At 40.1% G+C, this 17,463-nt stretch overlaps 1 protein-coding gene across 1 annotated transcript in view; it reads right to left on the bottom strand.

The window, feature by feature from the left end:
* Positions 1-17,257, bottom strand: part of DLG5 (discs large MAGUK scaffold protein 5) — a 110,711-nt gene extending 93,454 nt beyond the window's left edge. Inside the window, exon 1 of the mRNA XM_059820925.1 lies at positions 16,963-17,257. Coding sequence (XP_059676908.1) covers positions 16,963-17,257 — 295 coding nt within the window. The remainder of the gene's footprint in view (positions 1-16,962) is intronic.
* Positions 17,258-17,463: the final 206 nt, after the last annotated feature.

The raw sequence follows: 17,463 nt of genomic DNA, 5'->3' as shown, positions 1-17,463 counted from the left end.
ATAGGGCCAAGATGTCAAGACACCTCTATACCATCCCAGCCTTTTCATCAAATAAAGAGAAAAAAGTTCTTAGATGATCCATTAGCAAAAAATCAGATCAGATTTCTTACTTCTTCACTAACTTTTAGCATGGCTCCAGTAAGGCTAAAGATCACTCACTAATCAGAGATTAGCTCGAGTCAACTAGTCTGAACAGTCACATAATCAAGTCACACAGTCTTATGGCAGGCCTTCACAGCGACCACCTCTGGCCAGCTGTAAAACACCCTGAACCTCAGAGTTACTTAGCTTTATTTTCCTGCTGCGGCAGAACGCAGACCTTGTGTAGATTGCTACCAAATGGCAACACGCATTAGAACTTGAGGATGAGGGGGAGGAGGTGCTGCAGGTGCTGAGCAGAGATTCCCTGGCAGCCGGTGGGGAAGACCATGGTGAGGCAGGCTGTCCCCCTGCAGCCCATGGAGTTGTTTTCGGGTTTTTTTGGAGGTTGCAGAGAGGTGGGTGTTGGCCTCTTCTCCCAAGTGACAGGACAAGAGGAAATGGCCTCAAGTTGTGCCAGGGGAGGTTTAGGCTGGATATTAGGAAAAATTTCTTTACTGAGAGAGTGGTGAAGCACTGGAACAGGCTGCCCAGGGAGGTGGTGGAGTCACCATCACTGGAGGTGTTCAAGGAACGTGTGGACGAGGCATTGTGCGACATGGTTTAATGGGCATGGTGGGGTTAGTTGATGGCTGGACTTGATCTTACAGATCTTTTCCAACCTTAATGATTCTGTGATTCTATGAACTTGGTGTTATGAATAGCATTTTAAAAAAACAAATAGGAAAATGAAGTTGTTAACACTTACAATCAGTATACAAACCTGCATATTTTCATATTTTCAAAAGCTACATTATGTCTTGGGTAAAAAGCAACTTCATTTTCCTAATTTTTAAGGGAACTTTAAAAGTTATTAACCCATGATTCAGGTGCTTAATACAAAGTTTCAAATAAAATACAGAAACCCTGAGGTTTGAAAATATTTTCATGCTTTTCTTTCAGTCCAGCATCTTTTTTCACATGTGAGATCATTCCCCTGCAGGATCTTCAAGAGGAGCAAGGAAGCACCAAGCTAGGGCATTTAACTTCCAAATGCTGCCAAACAAACTTGAATGCAACTTACAGTATGAGAAAGCAAATTTTGTTTGCAAATTATCGTATCAGGAACTCAGGCACTGGTTTAACAACATTAGGGTCATACTTAATCATCTTAACTCATGAAAGCAACAATATCATTATAAAGCAAAAGAACACTTCCTCTCTTGGGTTTAAGAGGAGTATATGCTTATGCACCTTAAGTGATGCTGTTCAAGGAAGGTCTTTAAGACTTCCTCCCTTTTTTTTTTTTCCCCTTTTTCCTTTTAAGACATAAGAGGTTATCTTACCGAAACTCACTTCACCGAAAGAAAATCTGGCTTTACAGAGTTAAAAACACCCACAAAGCACACCAGTTCTAAAGTTACATTGTAGCACTTGAGATTAAATTAACCCAAATAAAAGATAAGTGTATATTTTCCTTCTTTTTCTCCTCTTACCCAAATCATTAGAACAGACACAATATCTCTATCAGTCTTCACAAGACTGCATCCTGAGAGTTCCCAAAATCTGGTAAATGTTAACTCCTGCAAATTTCATTAAATACTTTCAAATGACAGCTTTTAGAAACAGATCCATTTCAGCCAGGACACCACCAGAACATAAGAGTTAAATGCAACAACCTTTCCATCATAGTTCAACCTTAGTACTGTAGTTCAAGAATTGAACTACTTATTTCTGAAAAATGTGGTATTTTCCAGAAAAAAAGTGATTAATTACACTAAGTAAAATATTATCCACCCAACTCAAAGGGATTTAGTATCAACATCAGAGCTATGTTCAACAACTGTAAATCTCAAAACATAGAATAGCACTTTTTTTTCATAGCATTCAATAATATTTGAAATGTTACTGTGGCCACAGAAAAGTAATTCCTACTTGTTTTTTCCTACTAATTAAAAAGGCAAAGAGCAATAAGCAAGATGACAGAAGCCAAGAGTAAGATGAAGAGAGAAATAAACCAGATCTCATGGGAATATATTTATATATACTTAAGTTATTCCCAAATGATGAAAAAAGAAAGATCAAAATGTTTTCATTTGCCCTATAATCAGTGTTATTTTAGAAAAGAGTTTTCAGATATTTTTAAGTAAAGTGGATTGTGAATTCTAATTAAGATACAGCTGTAAGTCAGGATCCTCCGTCATACAATTAATCTTAAATCCAACCTCTAGCCGAGCAGGGTACAGATGGAGTTAGACAGATGTAATTACAAAGTCCATCAGCAGTAAGCCACTGGGAGAGGTTGCAGGCTTTCCTGTATTTCTTCTTTGTACTGGGTGGTAGGCTATTTTTGTCAAAATATACCAGGAAGACACAGCTACTGTGATACAGTCACAGCACTTTAATATTAGCTTTAGTTTGCATCATATATTTTAAGGCACTAATTTTGAAAATAATGACAATTGCACTCCTGTTTCTGTGGGCTGCACTGTCTAACAGAGTGCTGGAATAGGTATTGCATTCCCAGCTTCATTTCTGTCCTTCAGGATGAACTCCTCCCTTCTCTGCTTCAAACCTCTCCAACTGTAAAACTGCACTGAAACTTCTGAACCCATAAAGTGAGATTAATTGTTGAAAAAACATCATTTTGAACATAAATTCTAAGGAAAATAAGATGTAACTTGGCGAGTCGTTTATGTTTTCATAATGCATGATCTGCTCTGCCATAGTGTTCACATTCACGTATTAGTTTCTCTGAATGATAGAAACCCTCTCCAAAAGCCTTCAATTCGTTACTGTTGCTATAATCCATGCATTCATGGAAATTAGCAATCTTTGCCAATTTTGAGGAAAGAGACAAAAATGCCCTGTTCCACCTACGAATCACCTTTTCACATGAAAGTGAACTGACATCTTTACACTCGGAGGACAAATTTTGCAATCCCATGTCTAAACACAGTATAGCAACTATAACTCAACTATAATTCTATAATTTTCCATTTTCTTACAGCATCAGCATTGAAGAGGAATATCCAATAGCAAAGCATATGACATCTAGTTTGACATTTTCCACTAACTGCAAACCCATGAACACGCTTTCTGCTTAGTGTCTGAAAACAGTATTAAGATTGCACATTTTAAATGTTAATGTGTTTCCATTTCAGATCTGCAAGCAGCATTTGAGCACAGCAAAAAAAGAATATTATGTCTTCGCATAATGCAGTCAATTCACGTTCCATCATCGTATGTGAACCATTTGCATATCTGAAAGTAGCAGCAAAGATTATCAGTAAATTTACACTAACCATTTTACCACAGTTATCCCACCCGAGCTGGGAAAATCAACTACATCTGCCATACGCTGCAAAGGGCTTTTTGTATGAGTTTTACACAGTAGTTGAAAAAGTAATCGTGACATAGACTTATGTAATGGAAGTGAAATCTGGTAAAACGTTCAGAGGCAAATTCTTAACTTTAAGGTCATGAACTGACAAATCTAAGAACAAAATAGAGTTAAGGGTATTCATACACATTTTCAATTATGGATCACAGCATATCTGGCCATGCCCAAGCCCTGGACTTCAGCTCAAAAAACATCCTGACCTTTAATTTTTGTGTTCAAACTGATATGCCAAGAACAGATGTATTTTACTAGAGTGGCAACAACTACAACAGTACTGGTGAAAAAAGCAATGAGTTGCCTCATACTTGATTAACTATACATTATTCGCGTCATGCTCCGAATACACATCGTTTTCCCTCTTCTCCATGGCACAAGTCCCCGAGTTCTTCAGAGGTGATCATTCCATTAACAGCATTCTCACACTTACCTCCACAATGTTTATTCCCAATTTTTGCACTAGGAAACTAAGGCAAGGCAATTAACATCAGTAATGATGGATGTTCAGCTTAGACATCCACAAAATGGCTGAAATGAAATTACACAGAAGGCAGTTGGCAAAGAAAGCTTCTCTCTAAAAGGCCATTTTTTAGGAGGATTATTTGAAGCTGAAATTGTTTTTAATACTAGCATGAAATGAGCAGTCTTAGCTTAAGCATTAGCAGGTTCACTCTTAATGAAGCTCTTAGTGAACACAGAGCTGTCTAGAAGACTCAGAATAACAGCTTTTCCCTGTGATGCCACTTACAGCCAAAAATGCAGATATGCACTATATCTGATAGAGACAACAGAACGAAACTTTCAAGGACTCAAAGTTACTTTATTTAAGCTCTATTCTTGATCTGAGAAAGGTTATAGGGAAAATTTTATATATATATATATGTGTGTGTGTATTTCATTATGTTAATAAATCCATAAAAAACCCACAAAGCACTTGCTTTTAAGTTTTTAAAAGAAAAAACCACATAATTTCAGTAACACCCGTGATATGAATAAGCATTTTTACAGACCTGAATTTTATGTTCAGAAGGCTGCAGATGTACTTATTTATAATGCACTTATTTAAAAAAAAAAAAAAAAAAAACAACAAAAAACCCACACACAACACAACAACAAAAACCCCCAAAAAAACCCAAAAAAGCCACAACAACTGTTGGAGCAGAAAGACTAACTTCCCCAAATCACTTTTATCCAGCACAACAGAACTCAAGAACAAGTTTATTTCTTCAAGAACTTTAAAAAGTCCTTTCTGGAAAAGCCTAGCCACTGCTGTACCTTGCAATCCAACAGCCAAAGATACAGATGCTTCATTACAACTTTCCAACATGCCACACCTATTTATTTCTTTTATTTACAAATGCTCAGAACAACTTTGCTATCCAGAATAACTTCAGAACATAAACATAAAATGCAGATGTCCGATGTAATTTCTTCAAATCAGAATTTAATTAATTTTGAAAAAAGTGTAACTGATCTTTATTTTTTTTGAGTCTCACTGAAAAAGTCATTAACGTAAGGCTATCTCTCAAGGGAACGCAGAGTTCTTTGTCCTACTAACACTTTCTTACATGTGTATCTTCTACAAAGCAAAAGTGGGGAACACAGAAGCAGCTCCTGGGTTCTTTACTTTACAATGTTATACAGTATCTTACCACAATTATAAGCTCTATTTAGAGCTGAGGGGCAGGGAGAACAACACAAAAAATACATTTAGATTAAAATTCTGTAGTATTAAACAAGATTAAAAAAATAACTTAAAACAGTATATTCCATTTCATCACCTTTTAAGATGTGCAACTTTGTGTGTGTGCATTACTGCATAAACGTAACAGGTCCCCTAATACCACCATCATGAAAGGATACCGAGTGCTCAGTCGGGAAAGCCGAGAAGCCTATCTTCACAATACACCCCATGTGAACTGAAAAACACATGAGGACAGCAGAAGATAGTGAACAGAGTTTAACCAGCCAAATGAGACTCCCCTCCATAAGCTAACAAAGTTCTGTTGAAATCATTAAGAAAATTAAGCACACTCTTAGTGATTTTCTGAAACAAGAAAAGAAAGCATTTTTAATACTAAGAATTCTACATAAAATCCGGATACTATCCAACATCTGATATTAGTTGGGATTAAATCAAAGGCCAAACTCTCATGATCTAATCTACAAGGTCAGAAATCCTAAAGCCCCCATGATCCAAAGTGACCTCCTCTCACTGTCATAAAGACCAGGGAAGCTCGCTATTATCTTTCACAGGCTATTATTTCACCACAATGTGCTATAAAATGATTTTAGAGATTACTGTGGGTTTGTGTCTTACACAGTAATGATAATGTATGCAATCATACTTCAGCAAAACTTTAATTTTGGGTAGGTTTTTTTTCCTTTATTGTTCTCTTAAATACATTGTAGGAATAAGCTAAATCATTTTGATAAGAGAGAACAGGTCTTTAAAAGTCTCAGTTACTTTCAATATAAAAATGTCTCCCCCCCAAAGTGTTTTTCATTACTAAAGCAGCATATATTAAAAATTTCCATGCATAAACATACACATATAAATGCATTTGATGAGATGAATTCACAGAACATTTTATGTGGATTCCCTAGATCAGCCACTACAACCCTCAGATACGATCTGGCTCATGTGTCCATGAGAAAGCTGAACAGATTCGGAGCAAAACCAATAAACTCGACACTGTATTGTTGCAATGCAGAGATGCAGAAGAATTAAAAAAGAACTTAACCTTCCAGAGACGCTGAGCAACACGCAGTGTAGCAGCCTAAAATTCCTTACACCAGAGTACGCTGTATAGCACAGTACGCACAGTAAACTGCTCATCACCATAGCCAGGTAATAGCCACCCTGCAATCCTTACAGTTTCACCAGTCTTCCTTTACCTTCCCATTATCACTGGAAAGATGGAAATCAGGGGCCCCGTAAGAGTAAAAGTTCAGTGCTAAGACCATACTAACAACCTGGCTTCTTGCAGCACTTAATGAATTTGCTATAGTTGGCTCTAAAATTAAATTGAGATTTGATATTCTAGACAATATAATGGCATACTCCCTGGCAAATGAAATTTTATGAAAGTCATATATGCACAGCGTTATCACTGAAGATCAACTCAGCCAGAGATAGAAAAAGAGCTTCATATTTACACATTGTGTTTTCTTCCAGTCCAGCACACATTACACACAGATTTCAGCCAAACAACGTTGTACAGAACAGGACTGTCACCAGCCTTGGCAGATGAAGATTTTCTTCATATATTTACTGATTTTCATATTAATATCCATACTTTTGATACCCTACCAAGTCCTAAAACCCAAGGCAGAAAGTATCTCTGACCTCAATATCTGAAACCGCTTCTCAACCTTATCAAGGAACGTTCTCCTGCTCAGTCAAAACACTGCTCTGCCACTTGCAGCAATCAGCTCACAAAATACTCCTGAGTACTGCATAGATGCCAGAAAAACAAGAAAGGTTCATGAACCAGGGTAACAGATGAATATATTCAAATCATGAGCTAGTGTAGTTTAAAGTGCTGGCCTAGACATTTTCAAGGCCAGCGATTTAGAAAAATAACTCACTAAATATCTCAAAGTTCATGTCTGCAGTCTATACCTAAGTCAGCCTCATGTTACTCAACCGGGTTTTGCGTTGTTTTTTTTAACCCATTAAGGCAGACTAATCAGACCCTTAACCTAAAGAAGTTGTAAATGCATCTTCAGAAAGTGTCCTTTCCTAATATGCCCTAATGGCAACTAGAAGCCTTGGACACTTACATTTCTCCAGCAAAAAAACCAAAGGATGTCTGTGCACTGGTAGAGCATTAAAGGAAAGCTATTGCAGCATATCTAAATAAAGAGGAAACAAACAGGCAGCCTGAGCATCCCAAGGACCATTGCAGAAAGCAGGAAAGAGACTGAACAAGAAAGTTATATTTTTAATACTCCTTTCTGTTAAAAGGGAAAAAAATACCAACACTTTAAGGTGAAAACAACATAACTGAAAGTGAATTCCCTCTTGACAATACCTCTTTTTTTGAGGGGGGTTAGCATTGCTTTTTGTGATTTTATTATTTCTAAAATTCAGGTTGTACCTACACAGCTTATTCCAGGTCTAGCCCAACTCAAGAACTACATGATGTAGCAGCTGACAACAACAACAACCACAGAATTGATAAATTACAAGGGAAAGCCTACTTTTGTTTAAGGCTTGGTTGTTTGTTTGTTTTTTTTTTTGGGGGGGGGGTGTTTTTGTTTAAGACTTAAGCTTTTTATATTATTTTTAACCACACCTACTTAAGCCAAATGGCCTTTAACAAACTGAAAGAGCAAATCTGTTAAAAATACAACATGCCCCATCTGCAATTAAAAGTTAAGGGAGCTCTCAAATAACATCACTCTTTCTCATAAAAGCATTCAGAAGGGAAAAAAAAGACTGGACATTCATGATTATTTTAAAGATTAAGTGAAGTTAATACCTGAATATTTTCATTGTGGTGATGCATATAGCCTCAAAGAAAACCTTTACATAACCTGATTTCACTACCATTAAACACATGCTCACTTGCACACCACCTGAACAACAGAACATCATGATCTAAATGCAAAGTAGACCTTCTTAAAAATCATTGCAAACGTTCACAAGATCACGTATGAAGTGTTTAAGAGAACTTTAAAACTGCATAACAAGAAGCTTTCCTGAAAGAAAGAAGTCACTAAAACCACATCTGTCAATCTCCTGTTGACTTCCACTTGAAGACCTCCCAATGACTCAATCAACCCCTCTTTCTGCAAGAAGATCATAAACAAGGAAGACAAACTGAAATTATTTAAGTGCTCCAAAAGAGCAAGATCACATAGTTACCCAAGTCTCAAAAACTATCTTTTCCTATACTTATTTTTCCACAAAAGCATGCAACAGGAGAAAGCTATCCACAAGAAACAGAAACAATAAAGGAGATAAATATAATTTTATGCTTATTAAAATACCACATGAACATCTATGTAGCAGTTTACCAGCTGTATTTGGTAATTTTAATACGGATATGTACCACACCAGCTTTATTTCCCCAATCCAAAAGTTCTGATGCTTTTAAAGAAAACAATACATACACACACCTGCCAGTCCATCTGTCTCGGAAAGAATATACTTGAAAAGCAAAGATTTTGGTGCACCCACATCAACAGGACATAGCTCTCCTGCACCAAGTGAGTCCCGAATTCCAACTACATTTCACATCAATCCTCAAGGAAAATGCATCAACCTATACTACAGCTATGTTTTCCTACACAAACTCCATTTTGAGCACTACTGAGAAGCAAACAGCCATCAGCCTCACTTTCTGAGGCCCAGGCATACAAGCGGTGGTTTACTGAAGACATTGCCTAATCCAAAGAGCTTAGTATGCAAGGTCTGGATCCTGCCAACACTTGCACATGCCTAACCTGATGCATATGAACGGGGATTACTCACATGCTGGAGGGTAAGTACATGAATAATAAGCATGTTCATGAATCAGCAATTATGTTCAGGTAGAATAAAAAGCCAAGGTGGAAGGAGAGGAGGCACAAGGGGCAAGAAAGTTGCCACAAGGCGTATTAATAAGAGTGAATGCTCCCTACTGGATTTTTAGGAAAGCTAACTTAGAAATAAGTTTAAAGAAAGTTGGCTTTGAGGGTTTGGGGGTGGGGAGGAGGAAAATTTCTTGGTTTATCATCTGATTACACAATAAATTGTCAATTATGTAAAAAGTCTGCCAAAAACCAACCCTTAGACTGCTCCTTTTTACCCAATCCCCCCCAGCTTTCCGGCTGAAACACTTACTGGTTTTACATTCTTGCTTTCTTTCTTTCTCCAACTACAGGCCAGTTACATGCCTGGAAAGCTTCTGAATCAGGGCAATATGGCCTATTGAAAATTCAATTCCTTTAGTAGCCAACTCAAAAAAAAAAAAAATTCTAAAATATAAACGGCAGCTCTCCAGAACAAATTAATTAATGCTGTGAACAAGCAAACTGCTGAGCAACTCAACCCAGGAATTGTGAAATTAGAGGCTTCAGAAGTTGTGAGGAAGAAGAAGGTGGGAGTTATATATAAAAAAATGGCCTGCTCTTAACCTCCTCTGCCACCAGTTCAGGCCTTCCAGTTCTAGTAAGTTATTCTGTATTGCCCAGTAATCATACATTGTAGAGAAAAATATCCTTAAGTGTTCACCCCAAGTGACCAAGTGCTTCTATCAGCTTCTTCAAGATTCATCAATTCTAGGTACCCCGTCTGCTATCACCAGCTTCTCAAGCCTGCAAAGGGTGCCTTGTGGAGATCAGGAGTTTGGGAACAGGAGTTCCCAAATTTAACCTTGTTTGTTAGCTACAACAGCAAGGGATGCTGGTATTACCATCAACACACCACCATCAACACACCTGCCAGTGCACCACAACCTGTGGCAAGCATAAAAATATACCAATTATACAGCAAACATTGTACACTAGGTATTTTGAACCGGTTTCTAAGCTATAGTACTATGGGCCTCCTTCAACATTTTAGTAATTCTATCTTGCACTGACAAGAATTAATATACCAGAGTAACACGGAGAACTCCAGAATATGTCCCTTTTGGAAGAGCCAGGCTCCAACATTCAAGATGCACTAACAACACTCATCTCTTCAGGGGATAGCACGGTTCTTTTATGCTTTCATTATAAAAGTATTGGTTAGCCTCAAGCCAAAGCTCAGTCGGTGGGACATTTCCAGCTCCTACATCGGAATGATTTAGTTCTAAATCATCACCGTTCACAATAAAGCAGCCAATGACTTCCAACTTGAAAGTCACAAATAGTGTTTCAGCACTGACTACTCAATATAATTTGCAAAGTCACAGAAGCCTAGATGCCTCAACTTCGTTACTACAGCCCTTTTCATACAATGTTATAGGCACTAACAAGTTTTGCCATCTCAATCAATACTATGAACACTTTATATAAGGCAATGTTTTTGCTTTATTATCTGTACAGCATTTTAAGATTGTTTATTAAAAAAAAAAAAAACACCCCAGAACTCATTGCCTCATACTGTAACACCCAATATGTGCTGGGGACTGAACAGCTCTGAAAGACGAAACCTCTGTTCTTGAGATTTTACAGCATAAGAATTGTTAGAAAAAAGTGAAAAGTAGAAGGAATTTATCAAGACTTACTGGTATCTTTCTAATGACCGGGGTTCTGAATAAGAAATTGTAATGCTATAAAATAATAACTGAAATAACAATTATCTTTCTCCACTTAGTCCTAAAGAGAGTTACCAGGAGCAAGGGAAGCTAAGTAGCAGATTGAAAGAAACAAAGAAAAAAACCCAGAAAGTGGTAAAAGCAAGCAGCAAAGGAAAAAGACTACTTAGCTCAAATTGCAAGCTGCTAACAGAACTGGAAAGCCCAAAGTCACTACCCATGTGGTGGTTGTGGTCTTCACTATCTATACCAAAGGTCCAAAAAACTCACAGCAGCCAACACTGGTTAAAGCTACAGCAGAACAATGAGATGGAGAACAGTCATTAAATCAAGCTAAAACTCTGAAACCTCTGAGACAGGCAATCTTTAGCTTTAACAAATAAATAAGGAGCTAGTTACAGAAAGCTGTTGGCTTTTATTACTGATCATGTCTGAAAGTGAAATTTCTGCTTCTATTTCAGGATACTCATAGAAGTAACAAGCTAAAAGAAACATTCAAAAATGTATGTCTCTCCTCACCAAGTCCTGCATGAGTCCAAAGCAGCTTGATAACTGATACCACTGATATCACAAAATTTATTATTATTCGTTTTACACTGATGAAAACCATGTCCCCCTGAGTTTACTGTGGCCAGCCTTCTTTCTACCCCCTCCCTGAGCACAGCAAAAATTTAATTGAGAACTACCACCCTTGGGATCTGTGAACTACTAAAACACGCGTTTCCTTCTTTGGGATTAAGAGCCTGCTTCCATTCACTTACTATTAGACATATAATTGGGAATACCCCTCCAGACACTTGCCAGAAACTTCCTGCATTTTTTTTTTTAGCCTGGCAATTCCAAGAGATACCACAAATCTGAGATCATCTGAAGACACAGGTACTACAAAACTAGCACTGGGTATTTTATGAAGTTTAATTACTGCTCAGCACTGCTGAAGACCTGTACTTCTCCTAGTGTGACTTCTGAATGCTGCCTGCTTTTTCATCCGCACAGTTTAAGAAATCCTGTAACAAGGCTTGCAAAGCTACCCTGGGAACTAATAACAGGTCTGGAAAAACGCAGACATACTGCTCTACTTCTCCCACTCTTCAATTCTCAGTGACGGAAGGGAGTGTAAATTGTACTTAATTGCAAAATTGTCAGTTCAGTCCTTGAGTCAGTAAATTATGCTTTTACAATCTCTCCTCATTCTCCCCTCTCTCCTTTCCCAGGGAAGGCACATTTCCAGCATTATTTCTCATCTTCTCCGAGCACTTGTACTGTCATCTTCCCCTACCTCACCCCACAACCTCCCGAGTCTGCCATTTCTTCTCACTTGCTCCTACAGAACACCACATCCCGCCTCCACATCTCCCAGCCTTCCTCCATACAGTCTCTCGGCTTCTGACTAGCCCAGGTTCTCAGCCCTGCTCATGAGCTCCTCTCACCAGTCACCAGTCAACATTTTGTGGGGACCGGTCAACACTGTGTGGGAGACGGGGAAGAGGGGGCACAAGGTGGAGGCCCCGGCACCAGCCCCAAGCAGTCACGCTCCCAGCTCCTCAAGGACAACCCTGAAATTACTGCGTTTCTTGCGGGTGTCCTCAGTGCTGCCAGCAAGAGTAGCAGGTCCCAGCTCTCCATCTCCTAAATTCATACATACAGAGCTTGCCTTTTGTGTTTGTTTTTAAAAACGCTGAAAGACTTTGCAATATTTAAAAGTAAACTCTGTGACTTCAAATCAGATACCGTCTGAAACAACTCACTCTTTTTTCATAAAGCAGAGGGAAGAGGTGGATATAATCCCTCTAAAAAGCTATAAAAGTTTTAATTCTAACTTTTTTCTACTCCTATAAATGCCCACATTTACTTTTTGCACTGGAAAGTAACACTTGGTCTCTGACCAAACACAGTTAGAAAAATAAGTCTTATTAAATAATAGAAGGAAAACTTTCACAGTCAATCTACAACCATCCTCCTTCGTTCCTTCTTCCCCCCTTAAAAACCTTTTTAAAAGTGCAATCAATTTGGAGTTTTAAATTTTGAAGTTTTAAAACTTAAATTCCTATCTTGAAACTGTTAAATAAAACACCTCTGAAGCCTAACATGCTCTAATTTTAAAATCCCAAATGGTGCTAAATCCTTACAGTAAAAAAGCCATTATGTTATGGTTAACCTTACAGACGCACACTCACTGATTGCAGTTGTATGCGTACAGAAAAGTAGGAGACTAACTGCTAATACAAAAGGAAACTGTGAACGTAAAAGTTTAATAGTTGTGAAACCAGCAGCGAAGCTTTTTACATTTAACGATCTACTCAGCTTGAGGATAAAGGGCTAGGAGCGCCTTTGCAGCCCCACAAGTTCATAGCAAAAACATATTCCAAGCTTGACGACCAAACCCGCCTTTTTCCCACTTTTTTAATATCATAAAAATGTAAGTACAAAGCTCTACATTATCTGAAGCAGTCTAATGCCTACATAGTCTCATTAGATTTCTGGTTTAGCCCTTTAATTACATTTAAAAGAAAATACATCTTTAATAGTACTTGTCACAATGAAGTATTTTCCACTGTATTCTTGTCTTGGATACATTTTATGTCACAAAATTCACATTATATCAATTATAATAATGAAATACTATATGCTTACTAAGATATCTAACTGAATGCTCAGAAGTCATTTATTTCCACATTAGAAGGGATATGTTATTCTATCAGGACACAGGATTTTTCACATGCATGATGGACGTAATTTGCCTAATCAAGTATTTAATAATAATCCATCAGCTCACCCCAAAATAAATAAATAAAGACACTTGGCACACTACTTAAAGAATTAGTCCCAGTGCAAAGTACTGGGAGATTTTAAATCAGCCAAACAGTCACTTTCACATGGGCAGAGCCAATTTCTCACAAAAACATTTACACAAAAGCGTAATGTGGTACTCAAAGGTCTTACTCAAGGAAGGAGTAGTGTCTTTAAACATGACTAAGTGAAACAGAGCAAATTGCACTTTGTTTAGCTTCTGTTTTGACCGAAGGTAGTTTCCTGTTAGATTTTGCACTCTGTTTACTAACACTGTTAAGCATCCTATTCCCAAATTCGAAACAAAACAAGCTTGAAAATATACATTTTATGGGAAAAACTGTGATCCACAAACCACTATACAGGTTTAGGTTTAAAGCAAGCAATTAGAAGCTATTACGGAAGACAAATACATTTAAATGGGAACTGAACTGAGGGAAATTCTACAAAGAAAAGAAAGCTCCTTGTAAAGACAGAGTTATCTATACTGGAAGTCTTTTGGCAGTTACTAGGACCCCAGTTCTTTCCCTTTAGCAGTCAGACCAGCTGTTTACTTCCCTCAGTGTTGTGTAGATAAATACTTATAAAAGTGTCAGCTCTACATTGTCCAGCCAGCCACAAGAACCGTTGGTATAAACAACAGCCTGCGTTTCCATCCGAGTTTACGTATCACCTTTAAAGTCCAACAGGAGGTGATATTCAAAATGAGAAGGAAGAAAACACAAAGTAATGGTACACGTCACGTATATTAAAATGGATGGAGAATCACTCATGCTAGTGTAGTGAGCAGACTGTATGCTGAATTCTGCAACTTTCAACAAAATTATGTTGCTGATTACCTTCCCATTTCCCTCACAACAGCAGCATGCTGGAAAAAGAAATTAGCAAACACTACTACAAGAAGTTATTAGTTATAAATAATTTTCATGTCCAACAAGCATTCAGGGGATGTACTTTATATTAGCCTCCTCTTCCAAACAATACTAAAACTAAGTGTACCACTGTAAACTGTCATTTTTGCATATACTAATGGTAATTTTAAAAATTAATTCAGCTGGATAGGTTCAATTAAAGGGATGCTTAAGCCATATATTTTTTTGCCTTTACGAACAGAGGCGTTTTACATAATACACACTGAGGACTGTTTCACCAAGTATTGTAATCACAGAATCCAACAGTTCTCCTCACCACCCTGTTTACAGTTTGCTACTACACCCAAAGAACAAGAAGCGCCTTGACTCATCAGCCTTCACGATCCTCAGTGAAAAGGAGTGAAACTCCTAAATGGCATGAGAAGAGCAGATGAGTGGTCAGACTTCCTACAGGGAGGTATTAAAGTAAAACCCAATTACATCTGAATACAGGTTCAAACAAGAACCTTTCTATCACAGTTACCCTCAAACATTAACTCTTGGCATAACACATCCAGGACAAACTTGCACACAGACCAGGATTTTGCAGAGGTGTTCAGTGGGCACACAAGCAGCCTCATGACTAGTTACCATGAGACCTCCTCAGGCGAGTAAAGTTGGAATATATACAACAGTGTTTGAAAGCTCAGGTCCTTTACCTTCCTATGTGCATGATGGTTTATGCTTAAGCTTACTGTTAGCAATCTCCTGTATACTAATTTGTAAACATGTTTATCACAAGGGAAACAAAACCATAACTCTCAAAGTTAGCGCTTTATTACTACTGATAAATGAAAGCAATAAAATTTTAAAACCCATCATGTCAGGGGAACATCCTTCCCCACACAGATGTTAATTTAACTCAGATTAGCCTCCTCAACACATTCAGTCAAGGAAGATACAGCTCATTTTGCCAATCAAACTACTTTTCCCTTGAGAGCTCAGTGTTGCGAGACATTTTGCAATTCCAACTTGTATTTTATAAATAAAGAGTATTACTATATCCAACGTCCACTTCATTTTTTCCTGGCATTCATGTTTTACACCTTTGTTTTTAAGGCTGGGAAATGTTAGTAGCCCAGTACCATTAATGCATGTCCTCAACAAGACAAGACCGAGCATTAATCTAATCATACAAAAACATCATGGGTCCCATTCTGAAAGGCAGCGAGTGCCCTCATCTCCCATTGATGTCAGACCACATAATGTTAGAAGTGTTGAAGTCTATTGTTCAGTCCATTTTTCCCCATCCTGTGAGGTCCTGCCACATATTCACTAGAAAAGGCCATACACTGTAATACACCGATATAAAACAAAACAGAAGACCCTCACGCATTCTGTGTGTTTACCAAACTCCCAGCATCAACAGTATAATTCAAATAAGGGCAGAGTACAGAGTGCGACTGCACATGCAAGCACAATTTTCCAGACGGAAGCAGCTCTTAAAGGGTTTTCTTTTCTCAACGAAATGGCATACTTTATAAGAGGCAGCAAGCCCTCCCAATGCACTTCCTTAAGTAAAGAGGTGGTCACCCTACAATTCCCAAATCTGGTAACAAAACCAAAAAGACGCCACGTTTCTGAGTCAGTCAACTTGGACACACACTGGAAGAGAATACCTACGCATCACTTGGACAACTGCATATTCTTTATCTGTAACCTATAACACAGAATGACCATTTACTTCAACTGAAGTATTTCTCATCTAGAAACACAGCTGCGCTTGCAAGGCCTTGTGTATTGTTATGAAATCTTTTATTATTATTATTTTAAAGCTTGGTACGGTCCACATAAAAGTAGACTGTGGCTTGCTTTGGAAGGGGGAGAACAGGGGAAGACCTGTGGGTCAAAGCCCAACTTAGTTAAGAAGGAGGTTTACAGTCAAATTCTTCTCGTCTGGATTTGCAGTTAAGTTGTTTTCCTGTTCTAACCACCAAGAAGAGTTACAATAATAGAGCCTCAAACAAACATATGTTTGTCCGGAGAAACATAGTTACAACATTTATTCAAACGCACATCTGCTGGAGTCCCGCCAGCCAGCCTATTCCAGCAGACCGGCTGGAGGGGGGAGTTTCACAGCTCTGCCCGCTCAAGAACCGACTGCTTAACAGCACCGGCGGCCCTAGAGGAGCTCGGGGGAGGAAAACCCCTTCGGGTAGGGTTTTCCCTGGCCCCCAACGCGCACCCGGCTTCAGCGGGTGGGAGAAACAGCAAGAACCAGGCTGGGGTGCCTTCTCCTAAAGGCACCGTATAGCCTCCGCGGCACCTCTCGGGGGCCGGTACCAGCGCGCCCGCCAGAAGAGAAAGGCAAAGGGCCGGGAGCACAAGACAAGAATCGAGAGGCCAACTACAGCCATGGGGTAGTTCTTCCACCCCCCGGAAAAGGAGGACCCCCGCCCGCAGCCGCCCCGCTCCCTTCCCACCTTCAGGAGGGGGGCCCCGAGGGGCCCGCGCTGCCCAGCGGGGGTGGGCGGGGGCAGCCGCTGCCCTCCTCCTCCTCCTCCTCCTCCGGCCCCGCACCTTCCCCGGGCCTCGCCGGGCCCCCACTCACCAGCCGTCTCGGCCGGCGCCCCCGCCACGCCGTTCAGGTAGAGGATGGAGAGCAGGTGGGGCTGCGTCTTCTCCAGGGCCACCCGCAGGTCCTGGAAGTGGTCCCGCTCCTTGGCCAGCAGCAGGGCGATGAGCAGGTCGGCCTTCCCGCCGCCCGCCGCCTCCAGGTCGCGCAGGTCGCGGGGGCCGAGGGCGCCGGCGGCCTCCAGCAGCTCCACCACCTTGTCCACCTCGGTCATGGCCTGCGCCAGGCTCTGGCGGCACTGGGCAAGCAGCTCCTTGTGCTTCGGCTCCATGGCCGCGGCAGGCCGCCGCCGGCCAAACTTCGCCCGCCGGGGCCGCGCACCGCCGCCGCCCCCCGGCCCCGCCGCTCCGCCACCGCCACCCCCGGGGAGGCGCGGGCCGAGGGGGGGCGCCGCCGGCCGCCCTCCTCCGGCAGCCGGCGCCCCCGCAGCGGCCCCCGGCGAAACTTCGTCCCGGGGAAGAGGCGCGGAGCTCGGGC

The sequence above is a fragment of the Gavia stellata genome, chromosome 9, assembly GCF_030936135.1.
Source record: "Gavia stellata isolate bGavSte3 chromosome 9, bGavSte3.hap2, whole genome shotgun sequence".
Classification (NCBI taxonomy): Eukaryota; Metazoa; Chordata; class Aves; order Gaviiformes; family Gaviidae; genus Gavia; species Gavia stellata.
The sequence above is the reverse complement of the archived record's forward strand: the minus strand, read 5'-3'. Positions and strand labels throughout refer to the sequence as shown.